The 25,143-nt window shown below is 42.9% G+C and overlaps 1 protein-coding gene across 1 annotated transcript; it reads left to right on the plus strand.

Annotated features, from left to right (window-relative positions):
* Positions 1–1,229: 1,229 nt before the first annotated feature.
* On the plus strand, positions 1,230–24,545 carry AMD1 (adenosylmethionine decarboxylase 1). The gene is made up of 9 exons (XM_084827298.1): positions 1,230–1,813; positions 10,705–10,791; positions 12,493–12,619; positions 15,387–15,489; positions 16,465–16,507; positions 16,604–16,748; positions 18,079–18,171; positions 18,267–18,422; positions 22,488–24,545. Exons 1-9 carry the CDS (start codon positions 1,680–1,682, stop codon positions 22,620–22,622), a joined length of 1,023 nt encoding a protein of 340 aa, XP_084683424.1. The 5' UTR covers positions 1,230–1,679; the 3' UTR covers positions 22,623–24,545.
* Positions 24,546–25,143: the final 598 nt, after the last annotated feature.

Genomic DNA, 25,143 nt, shown 5'->3' on the forward strand with positions numbered 1-25,143 from the left:
TTGACTCGCACTGGATTCCCTGCCATGTTGTGAATCTTTTGTTTTATTATAGACACACACACACACACACACACACATACCCTCTCTCTTGTATCTAGATTACTAAAGTGAAGAGGCCTATTCCCCTACCTACAGCAAGATTCTGCTCCCCCAGCTTATATGCAGACTCAGGGATTATTGTGCAGTTATCATCAAAAAAGAGATTTGCAGAAGGCTGCAGTCCTAAATACCACTAAACGCAACTGGATGTAATGCCAAGTAAACATGCACTGGATTGCATTGAAAGTCTACAATGCTGTTGAATCATGCTTTGAGTGATTGTTTAATAGGGCCCTGCATGCTCTTATACTACAGGAAGATTCCCATACCAATTAAGATTCCCAAAATTGTGAACTGCCTAGAAAGTTTCCGGTACTGGGCGGTATAGAATAAGTAAATAAATACCACTGATAGTATTTGGTAGGAGTACATCAGTGAAAGTGACTAGTTAATCTGGTTACACCAGGCAAAATTCTTAAACAGCCCTTTCAGATAAATATCCTACAGGTTTTTTTCCTTCTTTCTCTGTTGCATACACAGCCCGATCCCATGCATGCTTACCGGAAGTCCCACCGTCTTCAATGGTTAGTTTCATACACAAATACACAGACCCCTGTATCAGATAACACGCTCGTTTCCCCTTCCCATTTATCACAAACGCATTGTTCCCTCTCCCACGTACACACGCATACATACATCTCTGTCTTCCCTTTCGCCGGTATTCAAACCCCTGTATTTCAGAAGACCCCAGCAAATGTCCCAGGCCCCTACCAATTGTGTAGTCCCAACACCTCATTCGAGCAAAGCCAGTTTTTAAGCCGCACCACCACCATCGCTTTTCTCTTGAACAGGCCTTCTGAACACTCTGTTATACCCACAAACATATTTTATGTTATTTGTGCGAGTTCTTTGTATTCTGTTTTGTGTCCCCCACTGTATTTCTCCTCCCCCTATCGCATATTCAGTCGTTCGTACGCTTAGTCCCCATGTGCCAGCCGGGGACGTTTCCTCGGTCTAGAGCAAGCAAACTAGAACCGTCAGCAGCACAGGGCAAGCCCGGTGGTTACTGTGAGACAGCTCTCGTACCCTATAGGTGAAGGGAATGGGCGGGACTAACAGGCGCGAATCCAATAGCGGCGCTCTCCTTAGTACCTGCACGAATATAAAAGCTGCTGCGTGGTCGTTTCCCCGTCGCTTCCACAGTATGGCCGGCGATATTAGCTAGCGCTCGCTCAACGCTTTTCTCTGTAACAGGGGAACATACGGAATACAAGGAACCGAACCGCATCGCCTGCACGCTTGCCTACTCCGCACTTCTTTCCTTCCACCTCCCTCCTTCCCCCACCCCAAAAGGACTCTTAACAACCCGCCACCTTTCCCCGCAACCGCTCGCTGGTATATATATATGTATTTTCTCTTATAGCTTAATATAAGATTACTACCCCGTCAAAGGTGAAACCTGCTTGGGACGGGCTGAGACCCCGTGAAGGCGCCGCGGCCCCGGCCAGAAGCAACAGTAATACCAGCTGTAGCCGGTGTAGGTGCGGAGAAGGAGGGCGGCGGCGGCGGCAGCAGTAGTTTGGTTGGGGGTGTCTGTCGTTTAATTTCTGTGGTTGTTGGTTTTGCGGAGTTGTCTCACCATGATGGAGGAGAACGGTGCACACTTCTTCGAAGGGACTGAGAAGCTCCTGGAGGTGTGGTTCGCCTGGCAACAGCCCTCGCCGCAGGAGCCGCACCAGAGCAAGGGGTCCGGCGACCTCCGCACCATTCCCAGGTTAGCCTGTCGGAGAGGGAGCGAAAGGGCCGGCCGAAGCGGCAAAGGGAAGGTCTGTTGGAGGGCGGGGGAAAGAAACATGGATGAGTTCGCGAAGTGGGTGGGAGAATATGCCCGACTGGTGGCGCACATGTACTGGCAGGCGGACGGGCGTGACGCCGGCACTGCTGGGCGGGAAGTGAGAGGCTAATGGCCGGTAAAGGGGAAGGGCATGGAGGGCGGCTGCTCCATTCAGAACGGAGTTCCATGTGTGCGGCAAGAGGGAGGGACGACACGGGGCTGCCCCTTATCCAGAAGGGGAAATGAGATGGCGGTCGCCCCAGGAGAGAGAGAAGCGATGGGTTTGAGTCCTGCAGGGGGGCGGGGGGACAGCGAGCCGTCGCCGCCGCTAACGGCCACTAACGTTCCCCTGACGCACGCGGGCCTTTCCTCGGCGTGCGACGGTTGGAGGCAGGCCTGGGTCCGAGTTGCAAGCAGGCCGAAGCCCTGGCAGATTGTCGTAGTGGGAAAGACGGTGTTGTGACCTTCTTAGGGCGGGATGTGACCTTCCGCGCCAGCCCTCTTACGTTTAAGCGAGCTTCATCTACGGCCGGTCGTGGCCATAGGGGTTCCCCTTGAACGTTGAATACCGCCTGCCTTTCGAGGAACTGTCGCTGGCAGCACGCTCCCTCTTTCTCTCTCCCGCTCCCGTTTGCAGCGGGTTGTGAGAATTAGTCGCTGCCGCTGCGTGTAATCGCCGTGGGCCGTCCTGAAAACGGGCGGGCGGGGGAGGAGGAGGAGGAGATGGTTGCTTGGGCCTGTGGGAAAGAGCGGGAGGCGCCCGCGATTCTCGCAGTGGCTGGGCGTGAAACAGGCGCGATGGGGCCACCGGCAAATCGCTCGCCCGTGTAAGCGGCCCACAACAGTTCTGGCGCCTATAAACGCATTTCTGCCGATAAACATATTTCAACCACGCGCCTTGTAATGCACGTGCGAAGTGCGTTTATACGTGACGACGCGGCACTGCTGGAAAACCTACAGGGACAAGTGTAGGTTTATCGGTAGCTGCCATTATGCCTGGTTTGGTTCCTCCTGGCGGGGAGGCTTGACTGCCTGCATTTTCCCTGCTCACGCCGTGGTTCCAGCTTGGCTTCCCGATTCCTGCCAGCGAAATTCTCGGACCACGTTCTGACGGCTTGCCGCTGGCCTCCCAGGAATTTAGCTCTGTGGAAGAGCTGATCGAATCTCCTAGCTACCTACAAAATGACTCTTACACGGGGCTTATTTCATTCTGCTGGTTCTTGGGGAGCTAGAAGGGCTATGTTTAGTTACTGAGGTAGGTGAAGTATTCTGGGCCTCATAGGGTAGTTCCGGTGAGGAGAGGACGAACGTAGGCATTGGTTGGGGGTCCTTATTTGTGCGGAGCAGGTTAAGGAGAGGCCCCTCCTATCTTCTAAAAAAAATGTGGCTGGAAGGGAAATAAACACGTGAGGCTGCTGGCTCAAACCCCAGATGAAGTGGCCTCTCCTTCCCCATTGACAAGCTCAAGCCAATGAGATTGCATCGTTGTTTTAAGGGTTGGGCTTGGGGCTGTCATCCAGTGGGCATTTCAGGAATGTGGAGGAAACGCCAGCTCAGCCAACAGTAGTGGGGGGAAGGGCTGAGCTCTGCACAGGCTTAAATATACATGTGCTCGCGTTTTCCTTACACTGTGTGTGGAGGACAGTGGCCCTTTGAATAGGTTTCAGAAGAATTTAGACTTTCTAAGCATAGGAGTTGGGGTGGGAACTGTGCCAAGGCTGACTGAAACAAAAGTCAGAGGTGGGTGAGGAGGACTTTATTAAGCTTTCTGAATAGTTCACAGCACTCTGAACTACTTGCTATACTCCATATTAGTGTAATATCTTTATTAGGGCAGCCAGAAGATCACCAAAAATAAGCAAGCTTTTGAGATCTCCAAATCTCATCAAAAGGGACGATGAAGTATTTAAAAGCAGAGGGGTTAGCAGAGTGGGAAAGTCTGACTTGATGGGGAAGTCAGTGTCTGCATATTCAGACTCTCAAGATGAAGTGGGGGGGAGGGGTCTGCAGACCTTCAAATTAGGCTTTGAAGGTCATGTGGTAGTTACAGGTTGGACCTGCAGCTACCCCTAAGTTTGTTGGAACAAGATGGGGGGAAATGTTGGATCCCCCATTTTGTTGTTGGTTACAATTACAGGTCCACCCTGTAATCATCACATAACCTGCATACCCCTCTTCTCCCATTTTGTCTTGGGACTCTGAACATGAAGATACTGTGACAAGCTGGACTTAACACACCCTTTCCCACAAACCTGCTTTTTAACATCTTGCCTGGCTATGAGATCTGGAGATCTCAAAAGCTTGCACAATTTAAAAAACCTAATAAAGGTGCTATGGATTTTGGCTTTTCTCTTACAGTCAACATGGCTACTTTCTGTCTCTTGAACTTTTTATAAGATTTCAGATGTATTTTGATTTCTCATATCGAAAGCCGGAATGAGAATTCATGGGAGTAATGACACAGTCAATACTTAGTTGCTTCAATAGTTAAAGTGTCAACAAGTTCTGACAACTATTTTGTGATTCTCAGTCTTGTTTTCGTGAAGTAATAAAATGAGCCCAAAGACCTCCCAACACTATTGAAACAATTATTGGTAGTTTCTTCCTATGCAGCATCCAAAGTAACTTAAATAAGTTGCTGTCCCTTCTTAGCAGTACGAAGTTGAGGTTATGAGCGGCTAATGTAACTGCTTCAGAATCTATATTATAGTCAGAAATCCCATAAAGGAAATTTGGAGGGAAGTGTATCATAACTAAACAGAAGAGCTAATATACTTGGGTTCTTTGTATAATACCTTGTGGAGGGGACCACTCTTGTACTGCATATACTAAGTTGTTTAGAATTGGCTAGCTGGTAATGTGAGAGCTTATTTCAGCTGAGATATTTTCAGTGTCAGGGCTTCCTTCTGTCTTTCTTTCTTGGATGTGAGGAGTAAATAATCACTGTTTGTCTTCCTATCTTCCACTCAGTGCATTTACAGTCCTCATGAGCAAAGAGCAGCACAGGAGCTACTTGTCATCAATAAGTGTCTTAGCAGGGCTGTTTTTGCAAGCATCGGTTTCATATCATTTAGCATCTTATCTATTAGAACCCATTAGGGGAACTGACAAGACCAATGTTCTTCACTGTAAGACCTGTGGGAGCCAACCAATGTCCTAGTTGCCCAAGTGTGGTTCTGTATTGCCAGCCTATCTCTGGTGGCAATGGTTGCCCATATGCAGATATGCCCCTATTGATTTTTCTGTCCCTGCTGCACACTTCATTCATTTTGGTTGGATGGCGCTGACTTGCCAGATCTAATTTTGTTGCATGTGCACAGAGTGAAAAGCTGCATGGTGAGGGAGTTACAAGGTGAGTGAGTTTGTGAGTGAGGTGAAAGGTAGAGTCTCCCAGCATGGCAGCTGAGGGGCCAGAGGTCCAGTTTGTTGAGGCGCACAGTTAAACCAGCGAGTGTCAGTGGAAAGGTAAAGTGTGAGGAGGAAAGATTCTTGTTAGAAGACAGGATGGCTGGGAAGAAGGAAAAGGAGATGAGGGAGGCACAGGACTGAGGGAGGGCATGTTTGTTGAAAAGTGAGACTTGCATCTGGGGAGTATATCTGGAGGCTGAACAAGTGGGGGGGCATTTTGCCTTGAAATGTTATGTGTTTTTATATTCTCCCTTTATTTTGTTTGAGGGGAGCTATGACTTGCCATAATGGACTTTAGAGTGCAGCCTTTGCAATTGTGGTCTTTCATAAAACAGAACTTTTAAGTTTGAGCTTTCTTCAGGCACAGTAAGAAGGGCAGAATGTTTCTGCTTGTAGTTTTTTACCCATGGAGAGAAAGGTTTATTCCTTCAGTGGTTTGGCAAATCATAGGTCAGTGTGAGTTTCTAGAGAAGGCTGGCTTCATAGGGGATGTGCTAGGTATTTCTGAAATAGAAGGCTTTCTGGGTGTTGTCATGCATGCTTGTTGACAGTTAACGTATTTATGATGCAGAACAAACATCACAAGTAGCAAAATGTGTACCAAACTATATGGGCTGGTCACAAAACTTCTAGAACACATTCTTCCTTGCATTTATATTTGCTTTCATTCAAGGAGCTCAAGGTGTGGTGTACATAAGTTTCCCCCCCCTAAAGGTTATCCTTGCAACCACCTTTTGTGATGGGACAGTCACTCTCAGCCCTAAGATCACCCACTGAGCTTCATGGTCTTGATATAACTATTGAGAAACCTTCAGTAGAATTCTGGCTGTACTTGTACACCAATTTTGTTCAAATATTACACCTAGAGGTCAAAAAATGGTTCTAAGAGTGCATGCTAGACAAACCTCAAACTGATTTAATTCCTTGATTTCTGGTATCTTAATCTTCTGTCTTATTCTGGAGGTTTTACCTGAGTGACTGTGCTGCAGTTGGATTTCCTAAGCCTGAGGTGCTGGTTGAAGTCCCCTCCCAGTGCCTGTGCACTTGATGTGTCTATAACTTTAAAGCAAAGACCGCCACCTCAGACACTAACATTTGAATATATATTGTCACCCTGGTAAACTTCAGTATGTATAACTTGAATGTAATGTATTAGAGATACATGCATCTGGCTTTCTGTATTCTGTAGTCTACAGAAGCAGGTAAGTTTCCCTTCTGTATAAAATACAAAAACTCACTGAATCCACACAGTGCTTGATCTCTAAGCTGGGGGGAGTGGAGGTAGCAACAAGCATTCCTCCTTTTAATAAAGCCAGACATCAGAATAGGGACCTGAACACCCGCTTTTCCCAATAAAAACATGTCCCCTAAAACATGTAGGAATAATATATAAAGGGCAGCATCTCTGCTTGTGAAGCATATTATATTCACAGCAGAATAGATAGGGTCCTTATTTCAAGTCAGAAATGTAAAATACCTTCTCCTGCTAATACACTGGGTAAGATTCAACGGTGCCCTACTGCTGGTGGCGAGTACCGCCGGTTCCCAGTGCGTGCATGCATGACCCCTACCACTGGTGGGGGCAATGTAGCACTTCTGGGGGCAAGCCCCCAAATGATAGGAAATACACGTTTCTGGAACGGGCAACTCGTGCCTTCCAAAAAGGTGTTTCTGGTCATTTGGGGGCTTGGGCCAGGAAGTGCTGCATTGCTGCCACTGATGGTACAGGCTGTGCGCGCTGGGAACCAGCAGTGCTCACTGTGAGAGGAAGCGCACCTTTGGATCCTACCCAGTGGCTCCACCACTCTCTTTTACGCACAGCCTGCTCCAGACATATGCTGTCCTAGCGTTACTTTGAGTCAGGGTTCAGCCTTGGAATCTGTCCTTTAAGACTAAGCCTCGACTCTGGGTTATGTGCTGCACAGTACACAATCTAGCTTGTATATGTATTGCAAGTAAAAAGGGCTGCATTACTCAAGGGTAAGCATGGGTAGCACATTTTGAGAGCATCCAAAATCCACCCCTTTGCATTTAACAGTAACCCACTGCAAAAGGAGACACTTAAGACAGCACACCTGCAAACCTGGCCTCAAGTTCTTTCCCATTTACACAGGAGTCTCTCTCTCTCACACATGCACACAATCACTTTTTTAGACTCACATTCTGTTCAAGCAACAACTCCCATTGCACAGAGAATCAAGTGACTTTAAGATCATGAGTGCAAAACTTGGGGTGGGGAGCTGGAGGGAATCTTTGCAAAAATAATCTCGAGCAACATAGGAAAGTAGTGTTTGGAACCCAGCAGCAACTTCTGAAAGCATCCCAAATCTGCCCCTTTGCATTGCATGTAATAATATCCTCCTCCTCCTTGTCCACTTACCTACACAAAGGCATTCCTCTAGAGCCATACTTTTTGGGTTCCAGCAACAAAACAAGTAGAAGTTGTTGGTTTTTTTGGCGGGGGGGGGGGGGAGCACCACTTGCTTCAAATAAAAGAAAACTCACCAAAGACAAAGCCACACTCGCCCCGGCAAAAATCCACTCATCCCCCACACGGCCAGCACACACACCCAAATTCTCCCCCATTGCGCTAAAGCCTTCTGCTACTACCACCCTGCCCTGCTCCTTACTGGGCACACAACAGCATATTTTCTCCTACATAGCCCAACCTCCAGCCACCATATCAGAAAACTAGGCAGACCTGTTCTGCTCCATGCAGGCATGCTACTCTCCCTTTAAACAATAAGCTCCTGATATGGGCACCCAGCATGGGCATCTTGTCTTGGAGTAAAAATCCAGGTCCCGCAGAAGAACAGGAAAGGCAGATAATTCCATGGTTTTGATAATAAGGGGGCACATTCCTCCTGGATGCTCTGTCTGCTGAATGGAACTACTGCATACATGTGCCTGGCAAGTATGCTTAGTATGAGCTCAGACTTTCCAGGGTGTCAGAACAGCCCGAGGAAAGTGCAGCAGTGGGTGTGCTGCGTCTTGTGAACAGGAGAGGGAGAGTTGCCGCAGGGGCAGTGCCCCCGCCTGTATCCTAGCACTGTCTCAGCGATCTGCTACAGTACAGAAAGGAATGCTGCATATGGTATTCTAATGACTCAAAGTGTCTTTAGTGTTGGGGTTCTTCTAATCTCTGTGGGATGTTAGAGCAGTGGCTTAAGTGGTTATAGGCACGGTATGGCACATTCATACCTCAGTAATAACTGACTATATTCATAATGAGTTATACGTAGAACTATGGACTATTAGCATGTGGATAAACCTTAGCATTTAGTCCCTTTCAGCACTCCTCCTTGCAGAACAAATGCTTAATATGCTTAGTATTTTTGGGCTGTGCTCCAGTGTGGGGATATGCATATGGAAAAGAGGCAAAGAACAAGATAGAAGAGTAGAGTAAGGTTGGCTTGATCAAGGTCTGCTCTTCTTTAATTATAGTGAAAGCATCACTGTTGGCTTCATGCTATTAGGACAGGTAGGCTTGAACTGAAGGTAAATAATGTTACACTTGCTGTTAAGGGACAAGGAACATAACCAGTGGTGCTCACTGATGAGAGATCCTTCACTTGTCTGGGGGGTTGGGGGCTGTTCCTGACTCTGGGTGTCCCTTTGGGAGCCTCTGAAAACAGCAAGATATATTTCTGCTTTCTGAATCCCTTCAGTGAGACTGGGAATAGACTCCATTCTTTGTTGGGGGGGGGGGGTGCTTATCAGTGCAGTCATGCAGTGCTTCAGAGCTCAGTGTGATATTACAGACAAAACCTCTTCAATACTCTTTCAGGGATAGGGGAGGATAGTGACCATAAATTTTGGCTACCCAGGTCAGCCAAAATGTACGGGTCCCAAAACATGACAGTTATCCTCTAACGAAGAATATTTAGGCGTGTTCATCTGGCTGTTACTTCCTATGGATTGGTGGTTGTGCAAAGGAATATCGGGGTTAGCTTGCATCATGAAGGAAGGAAATGGTATAGCCTTGTGGTCTTTACTAGAGTAGAACTGACTCTCTTCAACTGCCCCATCTTCTGACTTGCTCCTTCGAATGTCTTGCTGTTGTAGAACGATATGCTTTCTTTCAGCATAGCCTACTCTCAGATTCCCTTTAGATCATGAGAAAGATCTCCAGCCTGCCACAAGTGACAGGCTGGGATATCTTGCCTGTCAGTGGCTCTGTATAGAATGGTAGGTGTGGGTTGTGAAAGTAAGAGTATGCAATGCCTTTCACATTGAATTTTGGGCAAATCATCAACCTGTCTTTCAGAACATATATTGGAAGCCATTATGCCAGTGGTATTGATTCTGAATAATTATTGGGACATAGAATGAGATGCCTATACAAATTATACTTTCTTGACCTGCAAGGTTGTTTAATTAGCTTCACCTCAAAACATGAATGTTACAAACCTGCTTAGTGTGGACCAGGTCTTTTTCTTAAATGTTATGTTAAATAGGAACCTGGTTCCAGTTGGCACAGTACTCGGACAAAAGTAAATCCAGTATATAATTCTGGTCTAAAACCATATCTGTCTATGGATAGTAAAGTATCTGGTATGGCTAAAAAAGATGTTCCAATGCAGAACATGTGCTAATAATTGGAAACTAAATTGTCAAAAGTCTAAGCTTTGCTACAGGTACCTCTAATCTAGCTGTGGAAACTAGATGCTGGTTACCTGATTGGTGTCCATAAGTTATTTGCATTTGGTAACATATTAGTCTGATTTTCAAAATGTTGACTGTAATTTCAGATTTCAGTTTGTGTCAAAGATAAAAATTGAGAATGTTATTCAGTTCAGGTGCCTCACTTGTGGTGGTGATACCCGGTCCTGTAACATGGTTGCGGTTTGCTTGCTAGGACTGTGCTTTGGAATGCACACGTTTTGGCTGACCTGGCTAGCAAAAGTGGCTGGGGCTATAATGAGATAGCTTGTAAGAGTTATTAGATATTTGCTCAGATGTTAAAGTAACAAAGGCAGTTCACAAAAACAAATGGCAATTTCTGTCTTGGTTTGCCACATGTTGCATTATGATCAATTGTAACTTCATTCAGTAGTTCTAAAAGGCATGAGCAGTTTCATCTAAGCTGTGATGAAGTTGGTAATTACGTTACTATTCATGTAGTTAAACTGAATCTATCGCAGACATACACAAGCTGTAGCCCAACACATCTGGAGGGAACAACCAGCATCATCCACAACAAGCATGGGAGTTGCAGTCCAACACATCTGGAGGGCACCTGATTGTGGAAGCCCGCTACAGCCTATTTGGATAGAAGGGGAAATTTATGACTGGAAACCAGTTATGAACTTGTCTGTCGTTTATACCGATTAATAACTTAACTAGAGTAATAGCGATGTTCTGTTAACATTGGGTTTACTGTACTCGAATTTAAAATTTATACTTAACTCTCTCCCTAACAGGTTTGAGTGGGACAAACTTTTGGAGAATGTGCATTGTTTGATCATAAGTGTGACAAAAACTGACAAGCAGGAAGCTTATGTACTCAGGTAAGCTTACACAATATTCTTGCTTATAAAAGTTTAAAGCATAGCTTTAGAGAAATACTGAATCTCATTTGCCACTAAAGTGCAAAGTAATGTGAAATTTAGGCTTTTGCCTTATTATATACTCCCCTGGTAGGTCTATTGGCTTAATTATCCAGCAAAAATCTTGGGGCTACAATAAAAATCTCAGTTTGAAATACAAGTTAAATGTTCTGTGGTAGTAAGGTGTTTTCCGATAGACCACATATGGCAACCTGCAGCCTTTGTAGGCCTCCTATGTGGCTTGCTGCTGCCCGCTCCCTTGGTAACCTTCCTTCCAGATTACTCTAATAGTTGTGCTAGGGAAGAGAACTTGGGGGGATGACTCTCCTCACATACACCCTTTTTCAGCACAGTCATGCTCCCTACAGCCCACCAAACCATGTCTGGCATGAGGTCAGGAGCTTGATTTAAATAGGGAAGACAGCAAACAACTAGAGTCATTGCCACGCACATTTAAACCATTTAAATCACGTGTGCCTCCCCCTGGGGTGGGAAGAACATGAAGTGATCTTAGTAGGCTGTCCCTGTTTCTGAACTCTGAGATGGTTTGTGGGGGGAGAGTGTGTACATATGTGGCCCCTGTCTTGCTGCCCTCAGAGGGTGGGGAGATAAGGTTGCACCAGGGTTCTTGATCACAAGTACAGACCCTATATTTTTTCCTTCTGCTAAACATATGAAGGTCAGGTGTGGGGCCAGGAGCTACAATTCTGTTCCCTGTTTGCTGATGGAATGTGTGAATGGAACATAAGGTATCTGAGAAGGGCTAATTACAGCTTTGGCATTTTATAGATTTGTCACTAATTTTACGAAACAGTGCATTTTTCAAAATTGAAAAAATTTTCCATAGCAAAATATAGCACTGGATTTATTTTCTTGCCCTCACTGACTTCTCACAGACCCACCAAATGTAGAGTCATCGTAGAATAGAAGATTGGGCAGTGGAAAAGGGAGTTCTCATTTTCCATCCTGCCCTGTACTATGGCAGGATAGCTCAGTTTTTCACTACTTTTTCATAAACTCACGAAATTTATACACACATGCAGCTAATTGAACGAGTATTTTTACTTGATCATGGTATAACACAGTGACTATATCAAACAAGATGATATGACCGCAGTTCATAAAATAATTAAATACCGAGAGTGCTTTGAACAATTGCAATTGTGGTCTTTACTTCAAACCTATAACTAAGTCCATTTGAGTCATAGAATGTTACGAAGTTCCTAAGTAAGGGAAAGACAGCTTTGTTACATAACATGTTAATTTCATCTGGCAAATCCAGCTTTTTAAAAAATAGAATATAAATACTATCACTGTATCCAGTCCCTACATTTGGGGCCTCCACAAATGAACTTGCTGAGGACAAAGATGCCCTGCTAAGCATCACATGAGACTCCCTTTCTAGCAGGGAAGGAGAGAAGGAGTTGCTCATGTTGCACTGCTGATCCAAAGCCCATTGTGAGATGAGTTCCCCAAGCAAGATCTCTAGGGAACATGCTGAAGGGCGAAGTCTGTGGTTGTGGATCCCGGTGTTTACTAACTGCTTAAAATAAAGGTGGAAAGGACAACTGTAATGGGCCAATTCTTATCAAATAGATTTTGAATTTCCTAAAACTATCCAGGTATGAAATGTAACATTACTTATGTAATTTTGTTTTTCAGTGAGAGTAGCATGTTTGTCTCCAAGAGACGTTTCATTTTGAAGACATGTGGTACCACCCTCTTACTGCAGGCACTGGTTCCCCTGTTAGAGCTTGCTAGAGAGTACTGTGGGTTTGACTCAATTCAGGTAAGATACCAAAATCTCGCAAGGGGCAATGGTAAAACTTCAGATTTCAACACCCTAATGATTACAACAAATCAGATATTGGAAGTTATATTGACTTAAGTGTGGTGGTGGTAGTGGTTTGCATGTTTAATTGACAAAAGGCTAGAGTATTGGGCTTTTCAGGTTTGTTTATCCATGGCTAAAGCCTTGCCAGACTTCTCCTCCTAGAAATACACTGTTCTTATGCAGGATCCAGGAAGCATCCTTCATATTAACTCCTACATTGCAGGGAATGCAACATCTTTCCCCAGCTTGTACTACCAGGATGGTAACCCACCTTGCTTCTAAACATGCAAAGGTCCATCTAATGGTTTTAGCCATGCTTTTAAGTCCAAGGTGAAGGAGCTGAAACTAGTACTTCAATTGTGATAAAGTGCATCTCTTAACAACTGAAGGAAGGAGAGTGTTTTGGCTCAGCTAAGGATTGAGCATAGGCTCCATACCTGGAAGGCTGCTATAGTGGTTATAGTGATCTACTGAGGAGGAAATCACCCATGTGTATCCCTTGTTGTGTTGCCTTCAATATTAAACATGTCTTGCTGGAGTGTCCACAATTCTCAGGTGTGTGCAGGACACCTTTCTTCAGCATACCCAGTTTCATGCTCTAAATGTAGCCTCTGTTCTGAGTAACAGTGTTGATCTATAAGCTTTATTTAGATCCTGGGCTCTGTTGGCTGGCTGACTGGCCTTTCTTTAAGGCTATTTCAATTACTGGGAACATATCACTGATAAAATAATTCTTCTGTATTTGTATTAAATGTGTGGTGTAATATGACCTAGCTGCCACTATGCCACAAACTTAAATGTACTAAACTACTGCAGCTAGTGTTGTACTTGCAGGAAAGCCTGTCTTCCCAAAACTCAAAACAGCAAGTTGTTTTTGCTGAGAGACAGATATACACACAGATCCAGCTAGTGCAGTGTTTGATTATAGACAGGGCAACTCTTGGTAGAGTCAGTGACTTTACTGGTGACAAGTGACTGTTGTTCCAAATGCCATGTTGAAGGTTTTTGAAATTTGTTCTCCCCACTCCATCTCCTTAAGACAAACTAGACTAAGGAATTACTGCTACACCCTGTAAGGAACAATAGGATGCCACCTTCACAATGGCAGCATTAACAACTTGGGCAAATCAAGTTCACAGTGGAGATATGGAGACAGCTTAGTTGACTCTAAATGAAGAAAGTATTTCATAAATGACCAACGCCCACTCCTGGTGCCACAGTATGAGTAGGGGACAAGCCCTGCTGCTTCCACTGGGGGCTTCGATTAAGGATTACAGGATGGGAAGAGTTGTAAACCAGCCCTTTATCTAACCCACCATAAAGAGTCATACGCTATTTTTGCCTGGCATCAGGGCTTTCACCATAGTAGCAGCATGTGAAGAACACTAGAGGGAGAGATGGTCCAGGAGGAATCTTCAGAGCTACTTGTCATCTATTCCCTGAAGAACTTCTTGATGCCCATTTTCCTTTCTCCCTCCGCACTGACACTAGCGAGCATATTGGTAGTGCTCTGTAGAATATACACATCCGACTGCACTATTGCATACTAAAACTCATGACTCTGTAAAGACCCCATTATCACTATTGCAGCGTTCCCCAATCTGGTGTGCATGCCAGATGTTTTGGACTACAACTCCCGTCATCCCTGACTTGGTTGTGTGGCTGAGGCTGTTCTGAGTTGTAGTCCAAAAAATCTGGAAGGCTGCTATAGTGATTATGATGGGATTTTTCGGTGGAATCCATCCACATTTAAGAGGTAATAAGACACGTTAAGTGAGCATGTTCTTAGATAACAAATCAATTTGTCATACTTTATGCAGATATCAGTCCCAAACAAACCTACATTTCCAAGCTGCATAATGGTGAAGTAAATTGGACTAGTATCATAGCAAGAAAATGAAAATGTTACTAGTCAAATGGGTGAACTCTAGAGGATATCCTCAGCATAGTGAATATGAATTCTGTGTACCATAGCAAAAGGTATACATTGCCTTCACAGTCCTCCCTCCCCTCCCTATTTTAAGCAGCCCAGGCAAGCCAGACCATGGTGTGCCCAAGAAAAATTTGTACTCGCTCCCCGTGCTCCCTTACCTCTGGGTTGGTTGTTACTTGACTTGCAGTGATGAAATACTTGAATTGTTTTCTTTGTTCTATGTGGGAAGTCACTAAAGATGAAAGCAATAGCAAGGTTCTGTGGGCTACTTCCAGACCCTACATTGTCTGTATAAGCAGAGCCTGTAGCTTCTTTTTGATGGTGGAAGAGGCTTGCCTGATGTAGCCAGCTACCAGAACAACTGTCTGTGCTATGTACCCTCGAGCACACTTGTTGAACAACTGCCTTTTAATCCTGGTGTGGTCAGTGAAACCTCTAAAAACTGCAACTCCTCAGGAAATCCTAAAGGATGAGGCAGATGGGGCAAGGAAAATAGTACATACTAGGAAACCTTTGTATCTGAGATGCCAGACTATATTTTAAATGTGCCATTTTTAAATCTTCACAAATCATTCTGGTGTGTGCTTCTGTGGCAAACTTGATGTTGTATCTGGTATTTAGGGATAATACATTTGTGTTTGAGTTGAGAGCAGGTATGACGGTGCTAAAGCATTGAAGCATTAAAGCAGTGCTAAAGCATTGAAGCTCATTTGTAGATAATTCCCTTTTCACCCTAAAGGAACTATTGAGGAAAATTGCATATTTTATTTCAACCCTCTTGTTTCTCAGAGCTTCTTTTATTCACGCAAGAATTTCATGAAGCCTTCCCACCAAGAGTACCCACACAGGAATTTCCAGGAAGAAGTAGAGTTCCTTAATGAAATATTTCCAAGTAAGTGAATGTATGTGTGTCTCTTTAATGGGGTACCTGTAAATAAAGACCAACCATTCAAGAAATATATGCACAGTAGGCTGTTCAAACTAGCATATAGGCTACTGTAGTACCATTGCCATAGTAACAGTGTGGCTTGCTTTGATTTGAGGTGCTACTTCAGTCTGAATTGATGGCAAGAAGGCAAGAATGATACTGATATGTTGAAGTTACTCCATTAGATTTAGCATTTCGGTATAACGTTTCTAGACCTGGTGTCCAAACCATCCTTTACTCAGGCAGCCATGATCCATTACAAGCACTGTAGTAAAAAGGCCACTAGTCAATAGAAATTGAGGTGCCATTTGTATCTCTTGGGTAGAGTTTTGACACCTAGTCAAACTTAATTGTGGTATTGTGATCAAACTCAGTATAAACCTGCTATAAATGTAGCAGGTTTATAAACTAATATTCATGGCTCACACATCTTGGTGAATGTCTGTGGGTTTTCATAAGTATCCGTAGGTAGTTCCTGTTGTCTTTCTACTGGATATAAGTACAGACATATAAGGAAAAATGGTTCCAGAGGCAAAAAGCTATGAAGTATTTGGCAAATCTAGTAGATTGCTTGGATACCAATACATGAGGCATGGTTGTATCTCTCTGCAAGAGAGTTGCATAATAAAGAGCCATAATGATTAGCCAGAGCTATGAGCTCTGCAACAAAAACATAGTGGTGAATATCTAAAGCCAGATAACAGTGTATTAATAGCTTTTATTGCTACAGTGTATTTATTCATTTTTATACCGCCCAATAGCTGAAATTCTCTAGGTGGTCCACAAACAGCTGTTGTCCTATACTTGTGACAGGATGGGATGTTGACTCTAAGTAGACTAGACAATGGAATTCCCTCCAGTACTAAATTGTATGTTTCATAAAGAGACATGGTAGTCCTCTTTCTAAGATCTACTGTTGATCTTATTTGTCTTGCACAGATGGAGCAGCTTATTGCATGGGCCGTATGAATTCTGACTGCTGGTAGGTTGACTTCTAATGATCACTAAAATCTTGAGGAGTTTAAATTATTTTCACTGTGCTGGAATATATTTTCTGAAATGCATTTTCTTTAAACAGGTACTTGTACACTCTGGATTTTTCAGAGAGTCGGGTAATCAATCAGCCAGATCAAACATTGGAAATTCTGATGAGCGAGCTTGATCCAGTAGTTATGGACCAGTTCTACATGAAAGATGGTGTTACTGCAAATGATGTCACTCGTGTAAGTTTGGATTTTAGTTGTTAAACGCAGAGGACTGAGGTAGATTAATCCAGTGAGTAGTGTATAGAGCTCTTGCCCTGGACTTGCAGAGGCTCCTAGCAAGTCATTCTCTTTACTTACAACTAGTTACATATAAAATGGAAATAATCTGATCTCCCAGTTCTGTTTGAGTGACATTATAAGGGTCCAAGGAGCAATCAAATCTTCATAAATTCCATAAAGGTCAATTTGGACAATCCATATTTGAGTGTGCCGCAGACCAAATGGATGTACTAATATAGGCTTGCTCCTGGATTAAATAGTGTTCCTATTAAAGCAACCAAACCTGACCATTAGAAAAATGAATTAAAATGGTATTGGCTACTGTCAAACACCTTGCATTTGTGGTCTCCTTAGCTTTATTGAAAGGGCAATAAAACCCATGATTAAAAGTATTTAACTTTTTCCTGCTAAAGAATAGGCAGAGTAGTAAAAGTTTCCCAGCATAACTCTTAGGCAATTAAGTCTTCATGCTAGACAAGTCTTTAGTTTTAATCAAATAGATAAGCTTTTAGTTTTAACAAAATTAAACATGTGTTACCACCATCACTATAGGAAAGACCTTTGCTAGCCTTGGGTCAACAATGAAACATTCACTATTGTTTGGTTCCCCCACCCCTGTACAGATCTCTTTTCATGCAAATGTGCCTCTATCAGCTTAAAACACCCTTAGTAAAATACATGCAAAGAACAGCAATCACAAGTACTTGGCTAACCTGGGGTCATCCCATGAATCTGAATGGAGGGAGATTTAGGAGAGATAAAAGGAAGTACTTCTTCACACAGTGCATAGTTAAACTGTGAAACTCACTACCACAAGAAGTAGTGATGGCCACCAACTTGGGTGGCTTTAAAAGGGATTAGACAAATTCATGGAGGATATGGCCATCAATGGCTCCTAGTCATGATGGCTATATATTACCCTCCAGTATCAGAGGCAGTATTCCTCTTAAATACCAGTTGCTGGGGAACATTAATGGAAAGGTGCTACTGCGTTCATGTCCTGCTTGTGTCGTTCATGTCCTCCTTGTGTCGTAGGCATCTGGTTGGCCACTGTGGGAACAGAACTTTGGACTAGAAAGGCCTTTGGTCTGATCCAGCACAGCTCTTATGTTCTTAATATCTGTGGTTGAAAGCAACCAAAGTGAAACTAATAACCAGACCTCTAAAACTTGATTTCTTAGAGGAAGAGAGTTACCATGATTTGAATGTAAAGTTACTGAGTCATCAGGCATGCATGAATCTGCTGATACAATAGTCAACAAAACGAACACTATTCTTCACTTTTTAGGTGAGTGGAATTCGTGACCTGATACCAGGTTCTGTCATTGATGCTACAATGTTCAATCCTTGTGGGTATTCAATGAATGGGATGAAAACAGATGTGAGTACCATATTTTTGCTCCTTTTACAGTGAGCTTTCATATATAAACTGTTACCATATTGAAATGACTAACATGGTTCCTTTACTTTTCCTAGGGAACTTATTGGACTATTCACATCACTCCAGAACCAGAGTTCTCATACGTTAGTTTTGAAACAAACATAAGTCAAACATCCTACGATGACCTAATTAGGAAGGTCATAGACATTTTTAAGCCAGGAAAGTTTGTGACAACCCTCTTTGTTAATCAGGTAAAAATCTGTATTACTTTGGGAACATGGGGTGATTTCTGTACACGTTCATGACTGACTGAAAAAATCCTCACCTATATAATTACCACCATACTTAAAAACAGTAGACAATGCTTTCAGAGTCCAAATTGTATTAAATGATTAAGCTATCCAGAAGTGCTAGAAAAGGAATTGTATTTGTAATCTATAGAACACACATGCCTGAAGGTTCCCATCATGGCACCACTAGAGATGTCTCCAGAATTTATTTGTGGCATACAATTTTATGAACACATGAAAGCTTATGCCATAATAAGTTTGTTAGGGCGAAATCCAGTTAGCCTCTCTTACTGACAGAAGGCTTCTATCAAAGGGGGGGGGGGAATTCCCCCTCCCAAAATCTCCTCTGGAGATGAAAATCTCCAGTGCAGATTTTAAGAGACTGTGGTAGAATCATGCCCCTGTTCCACCGACTGAAATCATCTATTGGTGAGGCACCATAATTGGTCTTTAGAAGATGCTACAAAAGTATTATTGCTACTGAACAGACTATTCTCATGCAGCGAGTTGAGCAGAGTTGAGTAGGTGTGTTTCATTTGCACTGTTGGAAACACCAGGTCCTGTGGCACCTAAAGCCTGCTTCCATGTAGCATTTTCTCTGGAGTTGACCTTCCAACTTCCACACTGTTGCATTCTAAGGTATTAGTAGTTTTCCGCCTGTCTTAAGCTCTAGGTTATGGTAACTTTTCTGAGTTTGGATAAGCCATGTAAAAGTTTAATACTCTTCTTTGCAAATCAGTTATGTCCATAAGCTGGCTAGCAGAAGATTTTGCAGACTTGTAACTTTAGTGGGCTTACTTATCCTGAGATTTGTGGGTGGGGGGCAGGATGGAGACACACAAGAAAAAGGTTCTCTTTGAAATAAAAATATTATCAAGGAAGAAACTGCCTCCAAAACATAGCTTCTGTTTCCTCTCTGCCCTATGCCCATTCTTCCATTAAGCAAGTAAAAATCCATTTACTTGGAGATAAACATTTGTGTGTGTGTGAGATTATAAATGTCTTGGGGACCCCCTCCCCAAGTTTAGACCAATAGAGGGTGTGTGGCAGGGGAGGGAATCCACTTGTTATCTCTTATCAGTGAGAACAAGGAGATTGAGGGAGTGGCAGCTTCACCTGCCCTGTGTTCCCAGTGGGAGAAAGCATGGGGCAGATGAAATGGTTTCCCTGCATGCAGTCCTTCCTCCATTGGAGAAGACCCACGCACAGCAAAGCCAGTTCCTGGCAGGCACACTGGGAGAAACATCCTCCAACACACCCACTGGGGGCCAAATGCTTCACCTGCCCTGTATCCTTTTCCCAATGGGAGAAGGCACAGGGCAGACAAAGTGGCTTCACTGCATGGAGGCCTTCTCCCATTGAAGAAGGGCCACATGCAGTAAAGCCCAGTTCCCAGCAAGATGTGCTGAGAAGATAATTTTTTCCAAATGCCTGCCAGAGACAAAATGACATGGATGTGAGGCCCTTCTCCTGATGTCATTCTGCCCAGCGAGACTTGGTGGAGGGTCATCTCCTCCTCCCCACTCCAACCTTCTTTCTGGTTGTCTGCTCCTGCAGAGGATGAGTGCAGGAAGCCCAACAAATTTTTGTAACTCTGTTTTGCCCTTGTGTTTCTAGGAGAGGAAGGGGGCTTAGATTTAAGTCCAGAATTTGGACTCCAGATCTAACTTGGTGTTGGGAGAAAAGGACTCCTTATGCATAGACATAGACTTTGCTCCTCCCTGAAGGAGGAGCACAGCTTTTTGTCAGAAGCCCAACTTGCACAGTCCCCAAGTCCTTCCCAACCCTCTTAAAAAAAAAAAAAAAACTTTTAAAGGGGTCCGCTTACAAAGCTGATACTTTGACCCAGGTAAAAAGGGCACATCCACTTCTTTTAAATTCTCAGTTTCCCCTATGCTGTCTGCCAGGGCAGGGAGGAAAGCTCTCCTATTTTATAATGGCTAGCTAGATTCCTCCCCTCTTCCTAATCCTGCTGCTCTCTCACCTCCTCCTTTGCCAAATGCACATCATACAGTACAGCCCTATACATATCTACTCAGAAGTATGCCCAACTGAGTTCAGTGGAACTTACTCCCAGGTAAGTATAGGATTGCAGCCTTACACATGGAGTTGCTTAGAGAAACATGCATTTTCATTGCTTACCTGCTTGGATTAGTTCCTAACCCATCTTCTCCTCCCCACAATCAGGCTACCCTCTTCCCTTTACTTTGCTAAAGTAGAGTAGTGGAAAAAGATCAGCAACTTGGAGAGAGGGGTCCTCCTCACTTCAATTCCATATGGCCAAGTGCTTTACAAGCACAGGAGGAATGTGATGCTGCCTCCCTCCCTCCAGCAGCCTCACAATCACTGCTGCTTCTCCCTATCTTGTCTGTAGATAGGGTGGGTGTGGGGAGATTCATACCTGTGGAGATCAGATCTTCACATTTCCTCACCCCACCTACAGACAAGGCAAGGAGGCGCAGCAGCAATCATGTGGCTGCTGGAGGGAGGCAACATCACATTCCTCCTGTGCTTACAAAACACTTGGTCACATAGGATTGAAGTGAAGAGGTGTTGGCTGTGGTTAGTTGCTCTACCCCCTCTTCTCTTGGGGCTTGAGTTGCAAAGGCACCACAGCATATCAGGCAAGGGCTGCAAGCAGCTGTTCTTTTCTACCTTGAAAAGTACTTGCTTGCACCAACAAGAACTATCTGTCTCTGAAATTCCTGATTGCCAACTGCAACCCGACAAGTGCTAAAATACAAGGCTGCTTTGGATACGGAACCAACCTGTTGGTCTGGAATGGCAAAGTGCTTTAGATTGAGTCTGGCAGATTGCAAGACACTTGGTGACATGAGTGTTTCTGGCTTTCCGCATTTTCTCCTCAATTCTTGTTTTCACTGTAATTATCATGTCCTGCTAAATGCCACCTCCCCTCAAGACATAGTTCTGCACTTTCTCATTAATTTCATTTGCTTTCTGCACTGAAACACAAGACTACAAATAAAAGTTAAATTCAAAAAATGAATGAGCAAATGGTGGCATTGTTCTGGCTTCAAAGAGGAGTTACATAATTTAAAGGGCAGCTTTCAGTAATGTTGCCGTTCAGGAGATGTAGGAACTACTTTATGCAGCCCCAAAGGTTGGGGGAATTTTGCTGATTTTGGAGGCTATAATCCACAAAACTATCTAGAATCAAGGAGAACTTCTGAGTAAAACTACTTCAATTCTTGTGGTGAAGATGGTCATTGCAGGATTGTTATGGGTGGGATATGTAAGGCTATATTTTGCTTTCGGCTGATTGCAGAAGAGCAATGCTTCAAGCATTCTAAGTACCATAGTGTGGAAAGGACTAAAAACCAACAGATTTTATTGTGGCGTAAGGGGAGGGATGGAAGAAGAGTTGAGTTCAATTAAGTGAGTCTAAAAGACCAAACAATACAAGATTATGCAGAACAAAAGTGAATATGAGATCCAATCGAGAAATTCAGAGTAAAAGATCAAATCATAACATAGCAGGCCAAATGTGTAGACATCTAAAAAAGCACAGCCTTGAGTATTGAACTAGCTATTCCCATTCCTGTTGAACCCCAAGTCTGAACATAGATCTACACATGAATTCCAGTTTATGTTTACACTATTCATTTTGCTCACCAATTCCCCACCAGTTGGCACTAAGTCACACCCTTTCAAACAGGAGCTCTTACCCTTTTAACTAGATCTCTTTTTCTGCATAATCATCTTGAGTCCAAAAGGCCAAGTAAAAATAAAATGTTGGCCTCCCCCTTGTGCATGCCCCCTTTCTTATGATCACTACACCTACCCACTGAGGTTATCACTTAATTTAACGGGACTTACAAATTCAATCTCTGGTCCATGACAATTCATGGCATGATTTGTTAATGTTTAAGGTGGCACAAGATTCTTGATTTGTAACAGATTAACACAGCTGCTCCTCTAAGTTGTTAATATTCAAGACTGACTTAACCTGCAAGATTAGTTTGTCTGCTCCAAGACTTGAGGAAAACTATATTTCTTTTCTTCTAGAGCTCAAAATGTCGCACAGTGTTTTCTTCTGCCCAGAAGATTGAAGGTTTTAAGCGTCTAGATCGCCAGATTGCTCAGTTTAATGACTACAACTTCGTTTTTACCAGTTTTGCCAAGAATAAACAGCAGAGTTGATTAAGAGAAATGAAGAAAAAGCGCAAAAAGAAACCCAATAGAGGAGGTGGTGGTTGCTTTCTAGTTAATGTTACAAGGGGCCATATTTTTCATATCCACCTCGTAGTTGCAGAAAGCCCTAGATGTAATCATAGTATAATTTCAAATTGTATGCATTATTATATCAAAGAAATAGATATATTGCATGAACGCGCTCTTCTGTGTTTAGGTATTCTATTTCACTTTTGCTGTGAAATTGGAAAGCATGTAGAAAAAATTTACTGTATGAGACTCTACAACATTTGTAAAAATTCAAATAAGATTACATGCAGTATAGTTTTTCTCCAAGTATCACCAAAAATTCCCCACAGACAAGGATTTCGTCCTCATTAGAATTTCCCTTGGACATACTTATCTAAAACAGTTAGTTGCCTAACTTTTTCATATGTATGCTGTAACTTAAATTTTAAAACAATTCTTGAATTTGAGTGATTTCTAATTGACACTTATTTTGTGACTCAATGGCAGATTCAAACTTCTTGCAGTTTAGATTGGTAGAACAAGACTGCTAACATAGGGTGGGCTACTTCATTTTTATAATTTGAGTCGAGTATATTTTATCACTTTATATCTGTATAGATCTCCAGAGCCAATGGAAAGGACAATACTCTAGGGGTTAGTACACTAGCTTTTCCCCTCTGGGAACTTCCTTGCTCATTTGTCACAAGTTATTTTCATAGTCTTCTAAATTTATGCCAAAACCATTCCTGTTCTGTGTTGGTCTTTTGTTCAGGGGCAACCCACAGTGACTGGTGGAAGTTGTCCAATATCTAATGTAAGTGCACTGACACAATTGTGACAGTATGGACTAAGCTGGCTCCAGGCCTTTTACAAACTTCGGATACAGTTGCAGCATTTAGGAATCTAATCTGTTAGGAGCGTGGTGCTTCTTAATGGTAACATGACAGGGAGATCTAGTAAATAACACAGTGGAATGTAACTCAAAACTACTGCACAGATAGTTAGTTGCCATTTCTTACTGTGAAATATGCTGGCTCAAATGTTCATATTAATTCAAACACCACAGCCCTTCCACTTTGCGACATCCTGTGACATTATTGTGCATGTGATATTTAAGCTGAATTTAACAATATTGTGACTTCATCTGTGTTTCTTCCTAATTAATGTGCGGTTCCTTTTTACATGATGTGGAAGGTACTGAGTGATTTGGCTGCAGCAAGCAAAATATGGGGAGCGTGGATGAAGTGAAATACAACACTGTATTTAGGACATTAATAACAGTCTAGGCATGGAAATCAAACTTCTGAGGGACAGTATATTCAAATACCATTTGACTTACTGTGGGATTTCAGCTGTTAAGACCAGCAAGTCTGTTTCAAATTTGACATTATAGTCCATGTTATGTTTTTGATTATCTGAATATGGCAATATTTTGTTCCTTCTGTATTTATAAATAAAGCACTTTTTAAAGTGCTTCTAGACAACTAAATCTGCTTGGTTAGAAATCAAGCAGTTGGAACACTCAACTTTTTTGTTTTTAATTTCTTTTCTACCAAAATGGTCAGTTTTGCTTCTAAGTAGCACCTGACAGTTCAGGGTGCTTTAGACTTTAAGGACCAATTTTTCAAATGCTTTTTGTTCTTGAAGAGTGCCCCAAGTAAATGGCACTCGTTGGCTTGAGGTCTGCTAGACTGAAGATCCCTTTGGGTAATATTGGGAAGGCAGATTCAAGTAAAAATAAGCCTTGGATAGAAAAAAAGAAAGCAGTTGAATGGGTATTCATGAACACTAGGGTGAACAAAAGAAGGGGTGATGTTTGGTGTTTAAAACTTCTCTCTGTGATGTTAGACATGGATCATTAAAATGTACAAAAATATATCTGTACCCGAAATTGTAATGCTTCAATAAAAATTTGCTTTCTAAGCTCTTGCAATGAGTGAACATATCGCTTACCCTGACTTGGGTATGTCTGTTTTGAATTACAACTTCAGGCCTTGACCAGGATGAGGCAAGTTCTTGTCTGTCCCAACTGAACAGCATGCAGAAACTAATCAAAAGTCAGGGTGACCGAAGAAAATTAACAAGATAAGAGTTTCCAATATGGCTAATCAACTATCTGTACTATTTTTTTATCAATACAAAGAACTGACTATTGAAATGAGACTATTTTCAGAACAGAAGTATAAAATTGTAGCCTTTGCATGCACAGATGGAAATGCACTGGAATACTTGTAAATGGAGTAGCAACATATATATATATATAAAACCTTACCGCTGCCTATGAATAATCCTAATTTTCTGTTAAGAATCTCATTTTCTATAAGCACCCAAAGAATTAATTTGCACGCTTCCTGTACAATGGGTAAGGAGTAAAGCTTTGTTCTTTGAGGATCCTATTCTGTTTTGTGTTTGCTGTAACATGTATATTTATTCAGACCACTCTAAACTTTATTAGAAAGCTGTTACCTTCAATGGAAGGTGTCTTCAGGTATGACTAATCCTTCATGCCTTTTTACTGTCC

This window comes from Heloderma suspectum, chromosome 1 (assembly GCF_057233095.1).
Source record: "Heloderma suspectum isolate Gila_16-S chromosome 1, 16-S_ref, whole genome shotgun sequence".
In the NCBI taxonomy this organism is placed as follows: domain Eukaryota; kingdom Metazoa; phylum Chordata; class Lepidosauria; order Squamata; family Helodermatidae; genus Heloderma; species Heloderma suspectum.

Coding starts and splice junctions, on each gene's coding strand:
- AMD1 (XM_084827298.1), top strand. CDS start 1,680: ATGATGGAGGAGAACGGTGCACACTTCTTCGAAGGGACTGAGAAGCTC. Junction 1,814..10,704: donor GACCTCCGCACCATTCCCAG/GTTAGCCTGTCG, acceptor TCTCCCTAACAG/GTTTGAGTGGGACAAACTTT. Junction 18,172..18,266: donor TGAATGGGATGAAAACAGAT/GTGAGTACCATA, acceptor TACTTTTCCTAG/GGAACTTATTGGACTATTCA.